The 24,948-nt window shown below is 39.7% G+C and overlaps 1 protein-coding gene across 1 annotated transcript in view; it reads left to right on the forward strand.

Moving 5' to 3' along the window:
- Positions 1 to 24,948, forward strand: part of CDH2 (cadherin 2) — a 433,410-nt gene that overhangs the window by 394,074 nt on the left and 14,388 nt on the right. Inside the window, exons 9-13 of the mRNA XM_075353329.1 lie at positions 14,543 to 14,728; positions 14,877 to 15,130; positions 16,021 to 16,163; positions 18,598 to 18,831; positions 23,827 to 24,060. Of these exons, the coding sequence (XP_075209444.1) occupies positions 14,543 to 14,728; positions 14,877 to 15,130; positions 16,021 to 16,163; positions 18,598 to 18,831; positions 23,827 to 24,060 (1,051 nt within the window). The remainder of the gene's footprint in view (positions 1 to 14,542; positions 14,729 to 14,876; positions 15,131 to 16,020; positions 16,164 to 18,597; positions 18,832 to 23,826; positions 24,061 to 24,948) is intronic.

Below are 24,948 nucleotides of genomic sequence, written 5' to 3' on the forward strand. Positions count from 1 at the left end.
TATGGTCTTCACACTGCTTGTGGGGGTAGTTTGAGAAAATTCATATATGGAGGTATGGTACAGTGTGTTCAATGGATTTTTGTTGGCATCATACTCTATTGGGCCATAGATATCATACGCGAGAACACGAAGAGGCTTCAATATGGGCAAAATGACTATGTAAGTGTTGCAATACATATCCCTCTCTCTGTTTCTATAAGTTGGGACGTATGCCCTTTTACTGTATCTACTCCAAAAAGTATTTTTTTTTGTAAAAGTGACTGGGCCACAATTTAGACTTTTGCTATGGTGCCCCATGATTTCTATGTACGCCCCTAAAAATCGCCCTTTATTTATTGGATCCACTTATTACACCTACTAGCTGAAATCTAAAAATATAACCATTATTTTTTTTTATTAAAGATCCATGTCTTAGATTATGTTCCTTATCTCTCTTAATGTGCAGGTTACAATATTCCAATTATAGCCTGTCGCTTATGCTGTTCTTTTAGTGATTGAATCACATTACGGCGGTATATCCTTTGTTGTATTAGTAGTCTGCATATATCACCACATATCCACTATTTTGACATCCTGTATGTTTTATTAAATCTGGGTAGAATGTCATCCTCCGAACATGTTTCAGCAGTTAAGTGTAGGGCCATGACGTCATTGCCATATTTTTCCCTTATGAAGCTGACTATCCTCATAACTTATTTAGGAAAAAAGACATCTTTGTTTTTAGGCTAATATATTGGTTAGGTACAAAATATAGTAATATTCCAATATTAAATAAATCATTGGCCTTGCCGGCTGCACTTATTCTCATTCAAGCCTTATTATACCTTTGTTTCAGATTGGAACGTTTGTAATGATTTATTCATTACATGACAAACGTTACTTCTTTCCCCTTGGAACCTGTTTCTTACCCTGCACCACTGCTATACACAATAATCAGCTTCTTCTCTATTTACCTTGGCTTTGCATGTGTTTAGAATATTAAACCCGTAGATCTGTCTCGTTTTTGACACACATCGGCATCACTGCTTTCAGCTTTAAAGTTTCATCCATTCTCAGAATAGCAGTAGAGAATATAAAAGGAAATCTATCCTTTATAACAAAGTACAACAGAAAGCTGGTGAATCACTCTTCCTCTCGGCACAATGATTATTATCAATATTATTAGAATAATTATCTCCGGTAATCATGGAGCATCAGTAATTTCCTTACTTCTAATGTAGAGAACATTTTAGCCACACATAGTGATGTATTTGCGTTCATCATAAGTAGTTAGTTGAGTAACATTACATTACCTTTCTTGCAATATTCATATACTAGCAAATCCAATGCTATTGCCTAAATTGGAATTTACCATTCTGCGGCTTTCAGAGCTGTACTCTTGCAGAATTCCTTGCTGTGACATATTCTGCTGATTCTCCTTTCAATAAGTGCACTCTTTACACCTGACCCTAAACACTATAAAAATCTCTTTTTTTTTCTCCACATTTTGGGAACTCTGCTAAACTTGTAAGATTGTGTCTGTCAAACTTCTCAATAGCTTTCTATAACAGTCAATAGAACTATTAATTATTATATAACTATCACAATGTATTTTTATTGTTTCTGTATAGAAAATTAAAATGGTTAGTAAAGGGAACCTGTCATTAAAGAGAACCTGTCAGCAAGTTTCTGCAATATAATCTGAAGACAGCATGCTGTAAGAGTTAAAACAGAGAATTCAGCCATGCATCTCTTATCTCACTGTATGTTTTTGTTTACCTCCAATATTAGTGTAAGCCTCTTAGTTTTATCATTAGTGGGTCTGCGGAGCGGGAGAGCTGTAGTTCAACTCTGCCCTCTCTGTGATTAGCAACTTTTGTCTATGGAAATGTCCACTGAAAGCCTGGTGTGGGCGGGACAGTTTTCCCAGCGCTGCTACTGTACATGCAAAATCTCAAATCTTGCCTTGTGTCAAACCAGCTGCACCCAGTAATCTAAGTGATATATTGTTGAACTCAGGGCATCTTTGCCTACATCATGCTGCTCTCAGATGAGGTAGCAAAAACTTGATGACAGATTCCCTTTAATTCATATTTCCTGGGCTAATATGACTTAGAGCCCAGCGACTGCATTGCAACCATGTGTCTGAAAACTCATGGCCTGCCCATGTGTATATATAAGAGAGTTCTGCCACTAAATCCTAGATTAATCATGTCAGGCGTCTCCCCGAGATACCTTTCATGATTAATCTGTAAATTACAGTAAATAAACACACACACCAGAAAAAAATCCTTTATTAGAAATAAAAAACACAAACATATACCCTGGTTCAACAATTTAATCAGTCCGAAAAAGCCCTCCATGTCCGGCGTAATCCAGGATGGTCCAGCGTCGCATCCAGCTCCACACCATGGAGGTGACAGGAGCTGCAGCACACACAGCCGCTCCTGTCAGCTCCATGCAGCAACTGAAGTGAGTATCGCAATCAGCTGAGCTGTCACTGAGGTTACCCGCTGTCAACACTGGATCCAGCGGTGGCCGCGGGTAACCTCAGTGACAGCTCAGCTGATCGCGCGGCACTCTTCATTTGCTGCGTGGAGGTGACAGGAGCGGCGGTGTGTGCTGCAGCTCCTGTCACCTCCATGCAGCAGAGCTGGATGCGACGCTGGACCATCCTGGATTCCGCCGGACATGGAGGGCTTTTTCGGGCTGATTAAATTGTTGAACCAGGGTATATGTTTGTGTTTTTTATTTCTAATAAAGGATTTTTTCGGGTGTGTGTGTTTATTTACTGTAATTTACAGATTAATCATGGAAGGAATCTCGGGGAGACGCCTGACATGATTAATCTAGGATTTAGTGGCAGCTATGGGCTGCCATTAACTCCTTATTACCCCGATTTGCCAAAGCACCAGGGCAAATCGGGAAGAGCCGGGTACTGTCCCAGAACTGTCGCATCTAATGTATGCGGCAATTCTGGGCGGCTGCTGACTGATATTGTTAGGGTGGGGGGCTCCCCATAACGGGGAGCTCCCCATCCTGAGAATACCAGCCTTCAGCCGTATGGCTTTATCTGGCTGGTATTGAAATTGGGGGGGACCGCACACCAGTTTTTTTAATTATTTATTTATTTATTTTACTGCACAGTATAGACACGCCCACCTGCTGCTGTGATTGGGTGCAGTGAGACACCTGTCACTCAGCGTGGGGGCGTGTCTCACTGCAACCAATCATAGGCGCCGGTGGTCGGGGAAAGCAGGGAATACGAGATTGTTTAATGAGCGGCCGGCTTTTTCAAAATAGTAAAAGCCGCCGCAGCAGTGTGAATGCCGTGCAGCGCCGAGCCGGTGATCGGGGAACGGTAAGTATGAGAGAGAGGGGGAAACTTACCGACAGACTGTGAGAGAGGGACAGACAGACAGAGAGACCGACCGACGGACTCAGGGAGATTGCCGACATACACAGAAATAGAAAGAATGGCCGACATCACTAGAAATAAAAACACCAAACGGACACGGACTATAGGTAGATGCATACGTGTTTACTAACGTGTGTGCACATACCCATAGACTTTCATTGTGTCCACGTGTGCGTGCTCCGTGCAGATAACGGACATGCATCCGTGCAAAACGCAAACACATACGGATCACGGACACGCACACACGGACATAATGAAATAACGCACGTGTGACCACAATCATAGATTAACATTGGTGCATGTTTGTCCGTGTCTCCGGTATATACGGAAACGGAACAAACACGCACGTGTTTCACGGACGTGTGAAGGGGGCCTGAGACAGTACAAAGTGAAGAAGGGAAGGAGCGCCATATTGAACTGCAGATTTTTGTTGGAATGCTTTGCGGGTGCCATGTCACATTGGCAGAGCTCCTGACATGCCAAAAAAAGCAGAATACCCATAAGTAACCCAATTTAACAAAGTACACCCCACATTGAATTGAATTCATAAAGGAGAGAAGAGAATGAATTAATTGACACAACAGGTGTGAAACAAAATATTACACAATAGGGTGGGTAAGAAAAAATAGTAACATTTAAACCACTAAAATGTTGTTTTAACACCAAATGTCAAATAGTCACAAGGGGAATAGTAAAAATAGGCCCCATAATGTGATACATAATTTCTCCTGAACGTGGCAATACCCCACATGTGACTGTGCAGTACTGTTTGGCCTCACAGCAGGGCTCGGGAGAAAAGGAGCACCGTTTGACTTTTGGAGCACAGATTTTCCTAGAATAGTTTGCGGACTCCATTTGTAGAACCTATAATGCCAGAAAAGCAGAAGCCCTCTCAAGTGACTGCATTTTGGAAATTACACCCGTCTGGGAATTCATCTACTGGTGTAGTGACGATTTTGTCTTTAGAAAACACACATGAAGTCAAATGTAGTGAGTATTGCAAAATTAAAAATTGCAAAAAAAAAACCCTTGTATTACCCAGTACATTGTAGTGCCCATACATTATGCGTATCTCGTGCTTCTGGAGGCACACATCCCATATTTTAAGCGGGCTCTCCTCAATACAACAATGCCAAACATGTGGATGTTAATTGTGGTTTAGGCGCATTGTGGTGCTCAGAAGAAAAGGGGGCATTTGGATCGAAAAGCACAGATTTTGCTGAATTTCCTTTTTTTGTGGGGGAAGCATATTGCTTTTCCAGAACTTTTATGCTACCAGTAACATGAAAGCCCCCTATATTTATATTAACAGATGACAGACCTGAGTGGGGACTTCTTTTTTTGTGGATTACGTTGAATGCTGTTCTGTGGCAATTAGGGTACTGAACATTTTGGATCAGTTAACATTTATCCAGTGCTTTATGCTGAGCGCTTACACTAGGGTTTCCATCTACATCAGCTTGGGCCACATAAAATTTTTGATTGTTTTGTATTCTGCTTTTGGTGACGCAGAATGAAGAAGAAACAGCAATTCAGGAATTGCTATTTGTGTCTTTTTTTTACAACGTTTAACATGTCCTAAATGTGGTAAGGCTACTTTATTCTTCGGGTCAGTACGTTTACAGCGATACCACTTTTATGTTTCTTTTTTTATGTTTTGCTACTTTTCCACTATAAAACATTTTTATAGAGAAAATAGTTTTTTACATTGCTGTATTCCTAGAGCTTTAGCTTTTTTATTTTTTTGCTGATGGAGCCATGTGGTGGCTTGTTTTTTTTACAGGACAGGATGAGGTTTACAGCGATATCCTTTTTATTTACATTACTTATTGATCACACTTTATTCCACTTTTTTGTCAGCTAAATGATGAAAAGAAATAGATTTTTTTTACAGTGTTCGCTAAAGGGGTTAACTAGTGCGAGAGTTCTATAGATCTGGTTGTTCTGGACACGATGATACCAAATTTGTGTACATTTATTTGTATATTTTTGTTTTTTACATAAATAAATATATATTTGTTGGTATAATGTTTAGATTTTTTTTGTTCCATATCTTTTGATTTTTTTTTTTCAATATTTTTTTATAATTATTACTTTGATCACTGGTATAATGTATTGCAGTGCATCAGTGTTGCAATACATTACCCCTGTCAGTGAGACACTGACAGAAGCCTCTCCGGCCATGCTCCTAGAATGGTCTCACAAGCTTGGCGTAGCTGGCTGACTCGGAGATCGTCATCACGACCTTGGGTTGCTGTGATCACGTTGCTGGGGTTCCGAATGGACAGGAGAGAGAGCACACTCCCTCTCCTAGCCCCCTAAATTCTGCCACCGATATCAATAGTAGCATTTAGGGGGTTAAAGAGCCCGGACCGGTGCTGGCACTGCTTGTGGCTGTGAGAGCCGTGTCTTGGCTGTCACGTGAGCCGAGCTTCCAGCGGCGATCCCGCAGACACAGCTCTTGTGCACTGCGCAATCACCATGATGTACCTATACGTCATTGCTTGCGATCCCTTATTAGGTACGTCAAATGTTGTGAAGGAGTTAAAGAGGTTTTCCAGCCTTTACCTCAATTTGAATGTACGAAAATTAACAGTGGGCAATATATTTCCGTTGCAAAGCTTGAGTGATTGTCACATGACCACAATCATGTGATTTGCATAGTTGTGGTCATGAACATTGAGAGAAGCAAAAAAAATAGATGGCTAAAAAGTGACTGCTCAAACATACTCCAGAGTGGAATCCTGACAGTGTGCATATTTTAGGTAGGAACAGCAGAGTGTAAAAATGATGGTCTAGAATTTATATTTCCTGAAGAATGCAAATATTTACTAAAATAGACATGTCAGGGCTGTGACAGGTCCTGTATAAATCTTTCAGCACCATGAACAGTAGGCAATGACTGCTCTTTGCTGCACTGAGAAGCTTGAGTCAGGGTGTGAGGAGGAAACAGTAACAGATCTCCACAGTTGTCTCTTCCAGCCCCATCAATAACTGTTGAACAATAGTGTCTTAGCTTTGGCACATAAGCTGCTCATCACACACAGCCCTGTGTATCATCCCCCTAATAAGTCACGGACACCAAGAACTTGTATTCTCATCAGCGGTCCATTGTATGAAGAAAGTCAGCCATCAGAATGAAATAACACTTAAATGTTAAACATGCTATTATTACAAGGTTCAGCGTTTTACTAATCCATGGATTTATTTAATGCTATTCAGTCCAGCTAGTCCATGAGAGAAAAATCCATTTAGGACAGATTTCAGTCTTATTTATTGTAATTTGGCTTCTCATCAAGTATTGGTGATTTACTGTTAGTTTTAATGAGAGTCACCCATCATTGTCCAGACGGTTCACCCATGGTTGTCCTGGGTGAATAAGAAAGCCAAATGTGTCATTTCACTCAACTCCGAATAATGTCACAAAAGTGTCACTGTACATACATATTATCCTGGATGGGGTCGCCAGTCTTATGTTAAATGTTCTCATTATGGATTGAACAGTGTTTCCTCCTCCTACACACACATACATGTATATATACAGTCATATGGAAAAGTTTGGGCACCCCTATTAATGTTAACCTTTTTTCTTTATAACAATTTGGGTTTTTGCAGCAGCTATTTCAGTTTCATATATCTAATAACTGATGGACTGAGTAATATTTCTGGATTGAAATGAGGTTTATTGTACTAACAGAAAATGTACAATCTGCATTTAAATAAAATTTGACCGGTGCAAAAGTATGGGCACCCTTATCAATTTCTTGATTTGAACACTCCTAACTACTTTTTACTGACTTACTAAAGCACTAAATTGGTTTTGTAACCTCATTGAGCTTTGAACTTCATAGGCAAGTGTATCCAATCATGAGAAAAGGTATTTAAGGTGGCCACTTGCAAGTTGTTCTCCTATTTGAATCTCTTATGAAGAGTGGCATCATGGGCTCCTCAAAACAACTCTCAAATGATCTGAAAACAAAGATTATTCAACATAGTTGTTCAGGGGAAGGATACAAAAAGTTGTCTCAGAGATTTAAACTGTCAGTTTCCACTGTGAGGAACATAGTAAGGAAATGGAAGAACACAGGTACAGTTCTTGTTAAGCCCAGAAGTGGCAGGCCAAGAAAAATATCAGAAAGGCAGAGAAGAAGAATGGTGAGAACAGTCAAGGACAATCCACAGACCACCTCCAAAGACCTGCAGCTTCATCTTGCTGCAGATGGTGTCAATGTGCATCGGTCAACAATACAGCGCACGTTGCACAAGGAGAAGCTGTATGGGAGAGTGATGCAAAAGAAGCCGTTTCTGCAAGCACGCCACAAACAGAGTCGCCTGAGGTATGCAAAAGCACATTTGGACAAGCCAGTAACATTTTGGAAGAAGGTCCTGTGGACTGATGAAACAAAGATTGAGTTGTTTGGTCATACAAAAAGGCGTTATGCATGGAGGCAAAAAAACACGGCATTCCAAGAAAAGCACTTGCTACCCACAGTAACATTTGGTGGAGGTTCCATCATGCTTTGGGGCTGTGTGGCCAATGCCGGCACTGGGAATCTTGTTAAAGTTGAGGGTCGCATGGATTCAACTCAGTATCAGCAAATTCTTGACAATAATGTGCAAGAATCAGTGACGAAGTTGAAGTTACGCAGGGGATGGATATTTCAGCAAGACAATGATCCAAGACACCGCTCCAAATCTACTCAGGCATTCATGCAGAGGAACAATTACAATGTTCTGGAATGGCCATCCCAGTCCCCAGACCTGAATATCATTGAACATCTGTGGGATGATTTGAAGCGGCTGTCCATGCTCGGCGACCATCAAACTTAACTGAACTGGAATTGTTTTGTAAACAGGAATGGTCAAATATACCTTCATCCAGGATCCAGGAACTCATTAAAAGCTACAGGACGCGACTAGAGGCTGTTATTTTCGCAAAAGGAGGATCTACAAAATATTAATGTCACTTTTATGTTGAGGTGCCCATACTTTTGCACCGGTCAAATTTTGGTTAAATGCGGATTGCACATTTTCTGTTAGTACAATAAACCTCATTTTAATCCAGAAATATTACTCAGTGCATCAGTTATTAGGTATATGAAACTGAAATAGCTGCTGCAAAAACCCAAATTGTTATAAAGAAAAAAGGTTAACATTGATAGGGGTGTCCAAACTTTTTCATATGACTGTATATATATATATATATATATATATATTTATAACTAGTGACATGATTAGTTATATTAGCAAAAAATGTTTGGATATATTAAGTTTTTCCTGTTTTCAAAAACATTGTTAAAGGGGTGGTTCACTACCCAGCATACTGGCCACACATTGTTGAAAAGCTCATAAAGAAGACTTTTCTTAGATCTCTTGTGTAGTCAATTGTGCCTCTGAGCGGTGTCATTGCGGTCCGCTCATCCCCATCACATGTCCCCCGGGCTCCGTGACCTCTGAGATCTGGTGATGTCAGGTCAACTTCTAGTTCACACGACATCACAGAGGCGGCCCCAGTCTCCGTGAGCGGCTGGGCTGTGGGCAGAGTTACCCCGCACATCGCAGCCTAGCATCGCTCCTGCTTGCGGCACGCTGTTACATAGTTACATAGTTACTTAGGTTGAAAAAAGACCTAAGTCCATCTAGTTCAACCTTCCTCCACCAGTTCTACATTTCGTCACTAAGTCATTTATAATCAACAATGTTTTGTGTACTGAGGAAATCATCCAGCCCTTTTTTAAAAGCTGTTATAGTATCTGCCATTACTACCTCTTGTGGTAGGGAATTCCTCAGTCTGACTGCTCTAACTGTAAAGAACCCTTTCCTATTTAGCTGTCTGAATCACTTTTCTTTCACTCGCAGTGTATGCCCCCTGGTCCTTACTATTGTCTTTGGAAGAAATAAGTCATGTGCCAGTCCTTTATATTGACCACACATGTATTTATACATATAAATGAGATCTCCTCTGAGACGTCTTTTTTCTAAGCTAAACATATCTAACTTTTTCAACCTCTCATCATATGGGAGGCCTTCCAGTCCTTGTAATAGTCTAGTTGCCCACCTTTGAACTGACTCTAACTTCTGAATGTCTTTTATAAAATGTGGAGCCCAAAACTGGATCCCATATTCCAGATGCGGCCTTACAAGTGATTTGTGATGAATGTTGTGAAGGAGAGCGCGCATGATTTGCTGGGCTGTGACGAGTGGTGAAACTCCGCTCACAGCCCAGTCACTCACGAAGACTGGGGCCAGCCTCGGTGATGTCGACATCACTGGATCTCAGAGATCATGGAGCCCGGGGGTCATGTGATGGGGATCAGCGAACCGCAATAGTGCCGCTCAGAGGCACAATTGACTGCACAAGGTATTTGAGAAAAGCCTTCTTCATTAGCTTTACATTGATGTGTGGTCACTATGCTGTGTAGTGGACTACCCCTTTAAAAAAAACAACCTTTTTTTTTAAATTCTAGGATGAAAAGCATTCTAACCTAGTTCTGCTCTCTAAAGGGAGAATTTGTTACAATGCACTAGTCTAGTCGTTATGCAGCATCATCTGAACTCCAGGATGTTACCTTCTACTAAACTGCAGCTGTGTGAGGCTGGAGCTGCTAAGACTTTATTGGTTTTCAGCCTCTGGATATAAATTAAAATGTTTCTTTTCACTAACAGCATGACGAAATATTAAAAATAGTAAGTAGAACGCAAAACTATATTAAAAAGCTATAAATAACTATATATGAAGCTAACACTGCACAACTGCTCTAATTTACCTCCTCCAAGTAACCTACTTATTAACTTACCTACTAAATAACTTACCACATCCCATCACCTTATCGGCTTTTCATGTCTTAATGAACGCTACATTTTCTATTAGGACATTAAAAGCCAATGACTCTTCTGCTGCCCAACAGATTCAATTCCCACTGATAGCAAAAATATAGCAGAGGGAATTGACCGGTATCAGTGTTTCCAATGGCTCAATAAAATTTTTACATGCTGCGGTCAATAGGAAAAGCTGCATAGATGGGATGTGACAGAGGGCGATCAATCCCTCCGTTATTCCATCTGCTCCCCGCAGCACAATCACAGGTTCCAGTGGTTAATATTGCATTCAGAGGCCTAACAATGGTAAGGGTAAGCCATATATCAAAACCAAATGGACCGTGCTTGAAGCTACCTGTCAAGCTTGGCAATGCTCTGCACTACATAAGTAATACAGAATATTATGTATGGGATCAAAAGAACACGTGTTCAATTTTCCCTTGTAGGACTAATATATATTGTAAAATTTTAAGTGTTTTAGAAAAATGTAAAGAAGCAAAATACACTACAAATAAAAATCTTTTAATCTAATAAAAAATGCCCCCTCCCCTCAAAAATAGACTCACACCTGACATCACTAGTACAATAAAAAAATGATTATTTATCCCAAACAGCGAGCACTGCTGAAAACCTTCACAAAAAACTACAACAGCATGATGCACAATAACAAGTGCTCACAAAGCTACATATATATATATATATATATATATATATATATATATATATATATATATTTAATAATATTTTTCAAAAAGTAATCTTCTTGTGCAAAAGAAGTTTTGAGACCTTTGCCAGTTTACTTAAGTTTCTCTTCTCTCAGCCCTGCGAAAATGGACGCAGCTTGGTCGTGACATCAACAGGAGGCCCCAGCTTATATACAGTTGTGCTCAAAAGTTTACATACCCTGGCAGATTTTTTTCTTTCTTGGCCTTTTTTCAGAGAATTTGTATGATAACACAAAAACTTTTTTTTCCACTCATGGTTAGTGGTTGGGTGAAGCCATTTATTGTCAAAGTACTGTGTTTTCCCTTTGGAAATCATAATGACAACCAAAAACATCCAAATGACCCTTGTCAAAAGTTCACATACCCTGGTGATTTTGGCCTGAGAACATGCACAGAAGTGGACACAAATGGGTTTGAATAGCTAATAAAGATAACATCCTCACCTGTTACCTGTTTGCTTGTAACCATTGTGTTTGCATAAAAGCTGAGTGAGTTTCTGGGATCCAGACAGACTCTTGCATCCTTCATCCAGCCACTGATGTTTCTGGATTGTGAATCGTGGGAAAGCAAAATAATTGTCAATGGATCTATGGGAAAAGATAGTTGAACTGTATAAAACAGGAAAGGGATATAAAAAGATATCCAAGGAATTGATAATGCCAGTCAGCAGTGTCCAAACTGTGATTAACAAATGGAAAATCAGGGGCTCTGTAAAAACCAAACCACAATCCGCTAGACGAAAAAAAATGTTGGCCCAAACTGTCAGGAAAATTGTTCGGGATGCAAAGAAAATCCCACAAATAAATTTATCTAAATTACAGGACTCACTGAAAACTAGCGGTGTGGCTGTTTCAAGATGCACAATAAGAAAGCACTTGAAGAAAATTGGGCTGCATGGTTGAGTTGCCAGAAGAAAGCCATTACTGTGCAAATGCCACAAAGTATATCGCCTACAATACGCCAAACAGCATAGAAACAAGCCTCCAAACTTCTGGAACATTGTAATTTGGAGTGATGAGACCAAAATCGATATTTTTGGCCACAACCATAAACGTTACATTTGGAGTGGTGTCAACAAGGCCTATAATGAAAGGAACACCATTCCTACTGTAAAGCATGGAGGTGGATCGCTGATGATGTGGGGATGTGTGAGCTACAAAGGCACCAGAAACTTGGTCAAGGCTGAAGGAAAGATGAATACACCACATTATCAGCAAATACTGGAGGCAAATTTGCACTCATCAGCTCGGACGCTGCACATGGGACGTACTTGGACATTCCAACATGACAACAATTCAAAACACAAGGCCAAGTCGACCTGTCATTGGCTACAGCAGAACAAAGTGAAAGTACTAGAGTGGCCATCTCAGTCTCCTGTCCTCAATATCATTGAGCCACTCTGGGGAGTACTCAAGCGCCCAGTTCATGCAAGAAAGCCCAAGAATTTCTAGAAACTGGAGGCTTTTTACGAAGAAGAATGGGCAGCTTTACCATCTGAGAAAATAAAGAGCCTCATCCACAACTACCACAAAAGATTTCAAGCTGTCATTGATGTTAGATGGGGCAATACACGGTATTAAGGGGTATGTGAACTTTTGATCTGTGTCATTTGGATGTTTTTGGTTGTCATTATGATTTAAAAAGAGTAAACACAGTAGTTTGACAATAAATGGCTTCACCCAACCACTAACCATGAGTGGAAAAAAAGATTTTGTGTTATCATTCAAATTCACTGAAGGAAGGCCAAGAAAGCAAAAAATCTGCCGGGTATGTAAAGTTTTGAGCACAACTGTAATTTGTGACAAACTGTGGTGTTCCTTACAACAGAAATCTTACTCACAAAATGTTACTTAACTGTATTAAAGTGAATCTGTTACCAGGTTTGTGCTCCCAAACCTGAGAGCAGCATAATGTTAGGGCAGAGATCCTGATTGTAGCAGTGTGACACTTACTGAGCTGCTTAGTGTAGTTTTGATAAAATTACTGATTGATCAGCAGTAGATTATCATTTGAGGACTACTTGGCGTGTTGCAGGTAGTCCAGCATATTCTTGAACTCTGTATAACTGCTAGATCTGCAGCAGAGAAAACATTGATTTTATCATAATGACGGCAAAGAGCTCAATAAGTGACACATCGCTGGAATCAAGGTCTCTGTCTCTACATTACACTGCTCTCAAAAGATGGGGGAGCAAAAAACTGGTGACAGCTTCCCTTTAAATTATAACCAATACACAGTATAGGTGATGACTTTCTGATTAGTTGAGACAACCAATGGGACCCTGGCCACTACTCCATTCCAACACAGCTTTATTGATGCCCATTCTTAGGACCTGTTAACGTCCTTGTAGATGGACACCCCTGAATTAGCAAATTCCAATGTTAGGAATAACCAGCTGATGTCATCTGAGCTCTTCAGCTTGTTATACCCTTAGATGAATAGTGGCCAAGCGTTCTTACGGCTGATCATATGACCGACAGCCAACTCAGCCGGCATCATTCTGCCAAAGCACTTTTGTGTTCTCTTTAGCAAAGCCACCAATAGATATCTAAGCTAGCAGCTCATCTCTGGGTATGTTCTCCCAGACTGACAATCCAAAATCAGACATGCACGATTGACTACTCCCCCAACCATCAGTTGCACAGCACCCCCATACACATTGGACTGTCAGCCGAGCCCATCAATATCAGCGGCTTTTGCTGACATTAATATGACAATAATATGCATGGGGGCATTTAGGTACACTGCTTTCTGGGGTAAGATGATGTAGGCTCTAGTAGCAGAAATTTAGCCCTGGCGGGGTGTAATCCTACATTTGACCAGTAGAGGACGCGGCAGGTAATATGTATCACTGTGTGTAGCTATTTTTGCTCACGTGCAGTTGCATTGTAACAGCGTGTCGTCTAGATCAGACAATGCCTTGCAGTTTTATCCGGTGGAATAATATCGTTGATAATAAAATTGAAAGAATCATTATTATATTCCTTGAAATACCAATAATTTTTCCATTTTTTCCTTCATGTCTGTGTTTCTGGAAAGAATGTAAATAATGTTGGACTTTGGTCTGTTATGGATGGCAGATCTGATCTGCGTAGGATGATGTTGGCTTGCTTGTAATTGCATTAGTTTATAAAGGACTGAGCTGTAATGGCCTTCATTTTGTTTTCAATGCATCGCGATGCTCCGCCGTCCTTTGATCTCGCACTGCCTCAGATATTTGTGTTCTCTGAAAAGCATTAAATGCCTAGGAATGACGGTTCATTTCATGACTTATTTATACATTTGTGATGCTCAGCCTGTCTGTTAACTTAATATTATTACTCCGAATAATCTTTCCACAGCTGAGCTTTACCTGCAAGTCAATGCCATGCAGAAGGAGATAAGTAAGGCATTAGTTCGGAGACAATGCCCTGCTCGGAGGAGATAAGGGTCCATGACAATACCATGCAATGACAGGCAATTAATACTTACTGCTAAAGCCATAATCACTAGGAATTTTCTGTTTGTTTTCTGATTATGTAAAATATGTAAATATTTCTGTAGCTCTTCAGAGTCTTTCCATCTTATATGACATTTCTTTCTTTCTTTTTTTCTGATATAGTTCTATGGAGAAGTGCCTGAAAACCGAATTGATTATGTAGTAGCCAACCTTACAGTCACCGACAAGGATCAGCCCCACACAAATGCCTGGAATACGGTGTACAGGATCGTCAGCGGAGACGCCACCGGACGCTTCACCATCAGAACCGATCCAAACAGTAATGATGGCTTGGTCACTGTGGTCAAGGTGAGTTATGTGTCACCCCGGATCATTAAATCTGGATATACTTAGGTTGCACATGATGCCACATTGGGTATATCTGTATAATTACATTTTAATTATTTTATTTTGAAATAATATTTTCTAACCAATCTATTTTTTTTTCTACTTCTAGCCAATTGATTTTGAGACCAATAGGATGTTTGTTCTGACAGTAGCTGCAGAAAACCAAGTGCCTTTAATTAAAGGCATCCATCATCCTCCACAGTCAACAGCCACAGTTTCCATTACTATCATTGATGTCAACGAGAGTCCTTATTTCAGTCCAAATCCTAAGCTGATACGTCAGGAAGAAGGTCTGATGCCTGGAAATGTACTGGTGACATTCAATGCCCAGGACCCAGATCGCTACATGCAGCAAACAGTTAGGTAACTGCACTGCTCCAGCATTACTCTGCGCGTGACCTCTCCAGCCGCATGGAGACTTGTAATATTGCTTTCTTTCTTTCTCGCATGGAGATTTGTAAGATTGCTTTCTTTCTTTCTTTCTCCTCTCCTTCCTTTCTCCCTCCTTCCTTCTCTCCCTCTCTCCTGTCTTTCCTTCTTTCTTTCTTTCTTTCTTTCTTTATTTCATTCTTTCTTTCTCTTTCTTTCCTTCTTTCTTTCTCTTTCTTTCCCTCTTTCTTTTTCTTTTTTTCCTCTTTTTCTTTCTCTTTATTTCTCTCTTTCTTCCTGTCTTTCTTACCGCCCTTCCTTCCTCTCTCCTTCCTTCCTTTCATCCTTCCTTCTTTCCTTTCTTTCTCCTCTCCTTCCCCCCTTTTTTACTTCCTTCCTTCTTTGTTTCTTTCCTCCCTTTCTCCTTTCTTTCTTACTTCTTTCCTTTCTTCTCTTCATCCCCTCTTTCTTCCTTTCTTTCTTTTTCTTTCTTTCTTTTCTTTCTTTCTCTTTCTTTCTGTCTTTCTTTCTCTTTCTTTCTTTTTCTCTTTCTTTTTCTCTTTTTTTTTCTTTCTTTCTTTCTTTCTTCCCTCCTTTCCTTCCTTTCTTTCATCCTTTCTTCTTTCCTTTCTTTCTCCTCTCCCTCCCCCCCTTTTTCCTTCCTTCTTTGTTTCTTTCCTCCCTTTCTCCTTTCTTTCTTACTTCCTTCCTTTCTTCTCTTCATTCCTCCTTTCTTTCTCTTTTTCTCTTTATTTCTTTCCTTCCTTCCCATCTTCCTTTCTTTCATTTTTTTTTATGTTTCTCTCTTTTTATATGTTTCTTCCTCTCTTTTTTTTCCTTTCTTATTTTTATATATTTTATTAATATTACTATTATTTTTTTAGATATTCAAAACTTTCCGACCCTGGAAACTGGCTTAAAATTGACACCATGAGTGGACAAATTACAACTATAGCAGTTCTGGACAGGGAATCCATGTATGTGAAGAACAATATGTACAATGCAACTTTTCTAGCCACAGATAGCGGTATGTATTAATGTTCATTGTATTTATTGCCTTTTTTTATATGTTTTTTATATGTTTTTATTAGACTGTAATGAGATTAATTTCTTTAGTAGCTGGAAAGGATATAAAACATCTCTTTTTGTGTTTTTGGCACAAAAATTTATTACATGTAGGCCCGGATTCATCAAAGCCATAGTGCCAGAATTCTGTTTTAAATCACTATGAAAATTCACATAGCTTTTTTCGGGAGTGCAATGCCCCCGTCATGATGACTTAAGGCGTGCCTTATGCCATAAATGTGACTCCAGTCTCTGACGAGAGTAAGAGCAGTGAGGCGCACGGTGGTGCATGGAGACACACCGCTCTATTCAGACTCAGGCGTGCACCTCTGACTCCAGCATGTCCTCACATCAAACCAACGTGAATGTGCCAGTGTTGATGGTTCTAGGTCTTAGCCTTTCTCAAAAAGTGTTAATTATTATTATGTTAATGTATATTGTCCGCTGCCTTTTTAGAGTAAAAAGAAGTATAAATATTTTTCAATCATGTTTAACTGTTTCCATGGAAACAGGAAGAGGACTTGACACATTATTATCCATCTAGAAGGATATTTGGTTTTAAAATGTTTGCTAATTTATATTGCCCATTCTTCATAATACATTTATGACAAATCAGTCGTAAATGAATATATTATACTGCAGCTTTGTTGAAGTGGCAATGGATAGTTTATGAGAACGCTTGAGAATATATTGCCTCATCATAACCGTAATTAAAATAAAACCAACTAGAATCATATTGTTTCAGAGCTATAGGCTGACGTGTGCCAAAAAGCAGAAAGGTTGATCATTGCTGATACCCATTATCTCGATTTTTTTCCACCCCATTATGTGCACACATCCACGTAATCTCGTAAAATAGCTTTTTACATTGACACCATCTTATTAGATATGCACTGATCAGGGGATAATCGCTATGATGGTTCATGAAATTGTAATGTTTTCCAAATATTACATTTCGACTAATGCAAAACACAAGCTGCTAATAAATGCTGAGGTTTAATGAAAAGATTGAAATGTTTTATAAATGTTGATATTACAAATAAAAATTCAATTCTAGTAAATGAATAAAAGTCAACTGCTACATAATGAAGCGTGAGCGCTACTGTGTGCCTTAGGGCCCCTTCACACGTCCTTGATAAAAATGCATATTTTTCACAGGCCGTGGTCTGGGTGCGCATGTGTGTGCGTGTTCCGTGTGAGTGTTCAGCGTGTGCTGTCAGCTCTCTGTGTGCTATCACAGATAGCACACGGATAGCAGGAACTTCTATACTCACCTGTCCCCGGCGCTGCTTTCACCGGTGCTGCTGTTACTTCTGAGTTTATGGTGCATTGATTATGCAATAAGCATAATGAGCGGGCACAGAAACAAGTGACAGCAGCGCCGAAGATAGCAGCATGGACACAGGTGAGTATAGAAAATCACTTTATTTCAAAGACACGTGTTTTCTACGGTACGTGGCACACTGATGTCACACGAATCACATCTATGTCTAGTCTGTGTGACATCAGTGCTACCAGAGAAAAACAGACTTGTCTCCGTGTGGAGCACACAGACACGCATCTGTGAGAAAACAGGGATGAGTGAGCAGATCCACTGATGTCCATGTCTCCGGTACGTATTAAAACGGACGTTATACTTACCGGAACCATGAAGAAGAAAAAGACCATACAAATAGGAAGCGCACATCCCAACAATAATAAGAGTGATTTGTAATTTTTATTAATTCCATGAACAACCACATATAATAAAAACACTTAAAAACAGTGTTTTTATTTTGTGTGGTTGTTCATGGAATTAATAAAAATTACAAATCACTCTTATTATTGTTGGGATGTGCGCTTTCTATTTGTGAGGTCTTTTTCTTCTTTATTAACCTTGTTTTTCACACAAGAGGCTGCACTCCGTATATATTGGATTGGCTGTGCAGTGTACCCTGCTCTTTTGTATACTTACCGGAACCTTGGACTTGTGAAGGGGGCTTTACATAGCCCTATGACATCAAGTAGTCATATTTATGGTTCTCCTCTTATACTGTTGTCTTTTATGCAGTCTTTGTAGTGTAACTCATGATGATGTGAAAAAATGACCGAAGTGACAGGTATAACATGGCATACGATTCCTCAAGCCATGTCCAATCTCTGAGATCATCCAAGTGGAATACCATGGGTGACACAGACAGCCGGATGTCAAATGTTGAATACTTAATTCTTCACCAATGACCGAAAGCTATTGTAATTACATCATTATTTCTATTACACTCAGATAGGCACGTACAGGCTATTTTGGGCCAACAGATGACAACAGTGCCTTAGCCACAGTCGGAATAATCCAGCTTTGTCAAGCCATAAAGATGGTTTATTATTTTGTTAATGATTGACCTATTGGCTTTTTCTAGGTATTCCCCCAATGAGTGGCACGGGAACATTACAGATCTTTCTGCTGGATATAAATGATAACGCTCCACAAGTCTTCCCAAGAGAAGTAGAAATTTGTGAAAGACCAGATCCAAATGCAATTAACATTACAGCAGTGGATGCTGACATAAACCCTAATGCAGGACCGTTTATCTTTGAACTCCCATTCAGCCCAATGGATATTAAGAAAAATTGGACGATAACGCGGATCAACGGTATGTGTTTATGATAGCAGTTGTCCATGAGTAAGAGTTTTAGCTCATATTAACACAGATTGTGAGGTTCCAACACAGGTTGCATCATCTTTTTTTGTCAGTTTTAAGCCTCATATAAGCAACACTCCAGTAGAAATTGTCAATTCTATTTGCGCTGCCCTGGTTTGGCATTTAATCTGGTTCTTCAGCGTCACTTCTGATCCTAAAAGAGGCAGCGAGGATGTCAGGCGAAGGGTGCCATATGCCAAAGTAAAGACCAACTAGTGTCACAGAGGGTCATACTGAGCAATGGACCAGGGCATAGTGATTGAATTTATCATATCTACTCTTCTGAATCTATCAATAGCAACTAAACTCACATACGTTTCACAGTTTAAGGTATGATCCCATCACAGAGATCCACCCAGATGATTGGTGCCACCTTTGCAGCCACAAAGGGGCCCAAGAGGTAAGGGGCCCATTTCCACCTCCAAAGCAGGCGGATTTGTGCATGATGACAGCTATTGGACTGTAAAGGGTCCATATATTGTTCTTGCACAGGGGTTTCTTCTGTCCATGTCCACTCCTGATTTCAGATATAAGCAACCAAAAGTATCATTGAGAGTATCTAAGTGTTAAAGTCCACAAGAAGCACTAAAATAACCAGAAAAAAACTATTAGAAAAATGTGCCTGAACATAATTAGCAATGCAATTTACTGAAAAAATAGGTCAACTATATTGAGTACATTTTATAAAAACAATAGGTAAAAGGAAATTTCAGCAAAACAGAAAAGGACTAAAAATTGGTGGGTGAGCAACAGTGGAAGCCCCAATGGTAGAGAACATGGATGACCAAGTACCTTATATGTTATGCAAAAATAGAAAAGATACACATAAATGAGTATGCAATGGTATTCATACACATGGGTATATATATATATATATATATATATATATATATATATATATATATATACTGTATATATGACATGATACATAGATAAGTGCCCATGCAATGATATACAGAAGTATACATCCTAAGTAAATATCACTGACAATACATAGGGGTATAAAAGAGTAAGGGTGCTCACCCAGCGTCCTACGGATCAATCAGTTTTTTGTATTTTGTATAACCCCGTCCACACCACTGATTAGCAGCTTTCTGCCCATGTACAGTGTATGCTTATGTATTAGTGGTATGGGGAGGCTATACAGAGCTCAGAAATATGCTGAGACTACCTGGCAACAGGTCAACTAGTGTGGTAATTTCCTGCTGATAAAACAATAGTTTATCAAAACTACAGTTAGCAGCCCAGTAAGTACAAAATGGATACAGCTGCACACTAAATGCCATCAATGTATAAGGGAACTCTGGTACTGCATTACTGCTATGTGAAAAAATTAGATTTTTAGTTTATGAATTGGCCAATGCATGTAAGCCCGGAAACCAACGGCAAGATAAATCTCAATATTCCGGGTATCTAACTAAAATGCCACTATCTAGGTTAAAAACATCCATGTCTGGGCAGCTAGACTAAAAAATGTAACTTGAAATGCCACTATGTGGACTAACCTCCATGTGTGGGCAGCTAGGACTCCTGGTATAAGGATCATGAACACAGCCTGGTTTATAGGGCGGAGTGCTCAGTCATAAAGAAACTCACTACAAATATTTAACACTAGAACTACTGGACTCGTGACACCTATATAGAAATACATAGTGCAAAGTAGTCAAAAATAACTACCTCAATAGTTCTAGTGTTAAAAAACTGACCCGCACATCCTACAAGTGTGTGAGATTTACCTTGCCGTTGGTTTCCGGGCTTACATGCATTGGCCAATTCATAAACTAAAAATCAAATTTTTTCATATAGCAGTAATGCAGTGCCAGAGTTCCCTTATACATTGATGGCATTTAGTATGCAGCTGTATCCATTTTGTATTTGCTATGTTTTTTCAGCTGGCACCTATACACACTTGTAGGATGTGCGGGTCAGTTTTTTTAAATATTAGCAGCCCAGTAAGTCACACATCACTGGAATTAGGGTTCTCTGTCCCTACTTTATGATGGTGTCAGATTATGTGGCAAAAACCTGGTGATAGATTCCCTTTAAAGAGGTGGTCCAATTGTAGTAGACATTTTTTTCTGAAATGCATGTGTTTTTGGCAAATAATATCTTTCTTATCATTGGTGTTCAATAAAAATGTCCTATTATTTGTCCTATATAGCCTCTGATAAGAACCTGTCAGTGAGCTTAAGGTACCGTCACACATAACGAGATCGCTAGCGAGATCGCAGCTGAGTCACAGTTTCTGTGACACAGTAGCGATCCCGTTAGCGATCTTGTTATGTGTGACACTTACCAGCAATCAGGCCCCTGCTGTGAGATCTCTAGTCGTTGCAGAATGGTCCAGGCCATTTTCTTCAAAGGCGATGTCCTGCTGGGCAAGACGCATCGCTGTGTTTGACACTGTGTAACAGGGTCCCAGTGACTGCTGAGATCGTTATACAGGTCGCTACTGCGACCTGTATTGTTCCTGCATCGCTGGTAAGATCTGACTGTGTGACATCTCACCTGCGACCTCCCAGCGACTTACCTGCGATCCCTATCAGGTCGCATCGTTTTTGGGATCGCTGGTAAGTTGTTGTGTGTGACTGGGCCTTTAATCTGACAGTTCAATGGGAGTGCTTCTTTTGTTTGTCTTTTCCAGCTTTTCTCAGCTGATTTATGACCACAGAGCACATTAACGTTCAATGTGCAGAGAAACAAAAAGCCTGAAAAAAAACAAATGGTGTAAAACTTGAAATGAGACATAATTGCAAAAATTATTTTAGGCTCCAAATACATACACTTAAGAAAAAAAATACTCCTATGGCAGACAACCTCTTTAAACAGCTCCAAAACAAACGCAAAGGATATCGTCCATTGGGAAAACAGTACATTTAGGGGCTCCAGAGAGAGTAAGTGCCCCTAGGCCTCATTCACACATCAGGTTTAGACATACAAGTGCTATTGTTTTTTTTTATGGGTAGCACTCCTACCTGTAATACTCTGTAGGGCTGTTCATATGTCAGATTTTTTTCTAAGGAAAATATTGGACATGTGCGTGCCCCCATAGAATATCATTGGTCCAAGTGCGATCCCATGTTTTGTCGGATCACACTCTGATGTATTATTAGGATAACCCCTTTTGATTCCACATTTTTCCTCCAGGTGAAATAATAGAGTCTATGCTCACTTCCCGTACCTGTTAAAGTGGTTCACATGGGGGTTGTGACGTCACGCAAGACCCATGTCCAATCAGCGCCAGCTTCTGTCTCCCCACCTTTGGACCAAATGAGTTAATCAACAGGAAGTGAGCGCAATCGGTGCACTCACTTCCTGTTGATTGCTCATTGGTCTTTAGGCGGGGAGAAAGAAGCTGGCACTGTTTGGACGGAGGGCTTGCCTGACATCACAACCCCACATGAGCCGCAGCATCGCAAGCGCGGACACTGCTGGAATGGCGCCGATACGGGAGGTGAGTATAGTTTTTATTATTTTACCTAGGGGAAACATGTGGCATCAGAATGGGTTGTCCTAGTAGTGGACAACCCCTTTAAGGAGATTAGGTATCTGGCAGTGGCTTTCTCTCTTTTTCCTTTGAAAACACATGAGCGTTCAGCAAAACAGAATATATTCATGACTATGAGGAAATCACTGTAATTTTACCAGCAAAATGTGTGAAAAGAGGTTATGTATGTTTCTCAAACAAACCTGTGGCATTTGTGATTCAGGTGATTATTTTTCTTCCTCTGGCTTTGTCTATTAGACTTATTTTAGCTTTGTCTATTGCTTGAATTCAGTTACATTCAACCTGCTGCTACTATTGTGTTTCTTCCCATTACTATTAATGCTATGAACAGTGATATTTCTGATTGTTTTGTTTCCTCGTCTTTTTAATACAACATTGTGTACATAGCTGTGAAAAATGATCTGCTATTGCTACTTTTATAGAAAAAGACTTTAAGTGCAACCCAATGCCTTTACTTTGTTTTGTTATCTGCAAAATATATAGCTGAGGTTTATAGAAGAATGTACTTTCCATTTTGTAAGGGAATATCATAGCTGGTAAATAGTTGTTCTTTTTCAAAAGAACTTTGTAAAATCTTTTATGTGCTAAAACTTCATTTAAGATCCGTGCAGTATAACTTGCTTCTCGCAAAGAGAATGGATGTCGCCTTCCCGTATAAAACTCCTTACCAAAAACCCATTTTCTTTTAAGTTCTAAAATGGAAAACATTAAAGTCTTGTTGCTGCATTGTCGGGTTTGGATACACATGAGGCAGAAGTGCCCTGTAGACCGAGGGCAGGTCAGTGTGGACTGATATAAGCTTCTGACCCAAAAACATGTGCACCTTGGTTCTTAACTGCTTTTCTTATGGCATCTGAAAGACCATTAATCCTGATACTGCAGCAGTTGTTTCCAAAACAGGAATGGACAAAATAAGAATACACGGCAGCGTAGGAATGCTCCATTTATCTTATCTTGGACGGTACGCAAGTTTTACTTGTCGTAGAAAAATTCACTTTTTTATTTTAATGTTAAGTAGCTTAATCCAGACTGTGTTATAATAGACCCCCTGTGCCGTCATAATGCGGATGAATAGAACTAAATGTACAAATTGCTGCTATAATTACTATGCGACTCCGGTAAATGCCCCCCTTTCCTTTGACGTTTAATTAGAATGAATTAATAGTTTTCTGATGACTTGTTACGTGTAATCTTCTTCTGATAATGCTGTAATGACAATTTAGGATACAATAATGCAAGGATAGAATCCATGTTGGAAAATAGGTTTAGAATTTCTGTTCAAATAGAAAAGCCTCTTTTTTCAATTGTCTGGTAAGATGTTTAGATTCCTTTATTAATTTTACTTAAAGTTTAACACTTTTCTAATTGAATCTATGCATCTAATTAATCATTACAAGTTAATTTGCCGCAAGTATACAATTAATATAATTGTTTTTAAGGTGATCATGCCCAGCTCAGTCTGAAGATTGCCTCCCTCGATGATGGAATCTATAACATACCAATTCAGATCACGGATTCAGGAAACCCTTCTTTGTCGAACACTTCATATCTCCGTGTTAAAGTCTGCTCCTGTGACATGAATGGATACTGTAGTGGGGTGGCCCCCTTCATTGGCACCGGTCTGGGCACAGGGGCCATCATCGCAATTCTTTTGTGCATCATCATTTTACTAAGTAAGTGCACCTACATCATCATTAATTTGTACATGTTAGTGCTGATAAAACTGTTAGGCTGGGTTCTGACTGTCTTACTGAAACCTGGGCTAGTCAAGTCCACAAATTGCTGATGCGACTCTCTTCATGGGCCATATGCATGCTGTAGCCTAATTCATAAAATGGACCAAACCAGTGCCTGGTGCGTTTTTTTTCACACAGAGCATTGTTCCTTGGGAAAAGCTGCTTGTCTGCACTAGCTTACATGATATTATTAGGTCAGTGTGCTGTCCACGAACACACAGACAATATACTAACCGATGACGTCACATTGACAGCTCACATCACCGCTGTAGCCAATCACTGAGCTCAGTTCCTCAAGCCGTCTACCTCAACATAGTCACTGAGTTCAATGATTAGCTATTTTTGTTATTTTAGGTATTTTGTCCTCTCTCATGAAAGGGAAAACCCCATTACGTTTTCTATTCTGCCCTACCTGATTGCTGATAGGGGTGGACTTTTTATTGGCATTCATAGTTATCTTCATTTCCATAATTTCACTAAATTCATAGTGTTGCTTTGTGCAGTTTTTTTTTCCCTTATGAATTTTTGTAAATAAATGAACAAGTAGGTGATACCATTCCCCTTGTTAGTGGGTGCGTCCCAACAGAGTCAGATACTAGCATTGTGCCGTTCAATTGTTATCCCTCATAGACATTTATGACAGAACTGACAATTAGGTGTTACCCTCTATAGTCTCACACTGTTCAATCAGTGCTGTTAGTATCTGACTCTGTAGGGACACACGCATTGACTAGTGAAATCCAGTTGTCAGTTTTCTTTTGCAAAATTTAAATGATAAGAAAAGATTATGTAGAATTGTTTTATTATTTAAGGGGTTGTCCACTA

Source organism: Anomaloglossus baeobatrachus, chromosome 6, assembly GCF_048569485.1.
Source record: "Anomaloglossus baeobatrachus isolate aAnoBae1 chromosome 6, aAnoBae1.hap1, whole genome shotgun sequence".
Classification (NCBI taxonomy): Eukaryota; Metazoa; Chordata; class Amphibia; order Anura; family Aromobatidae; genus Anomaloglossus; species Anomaloglossus baeobatrachus.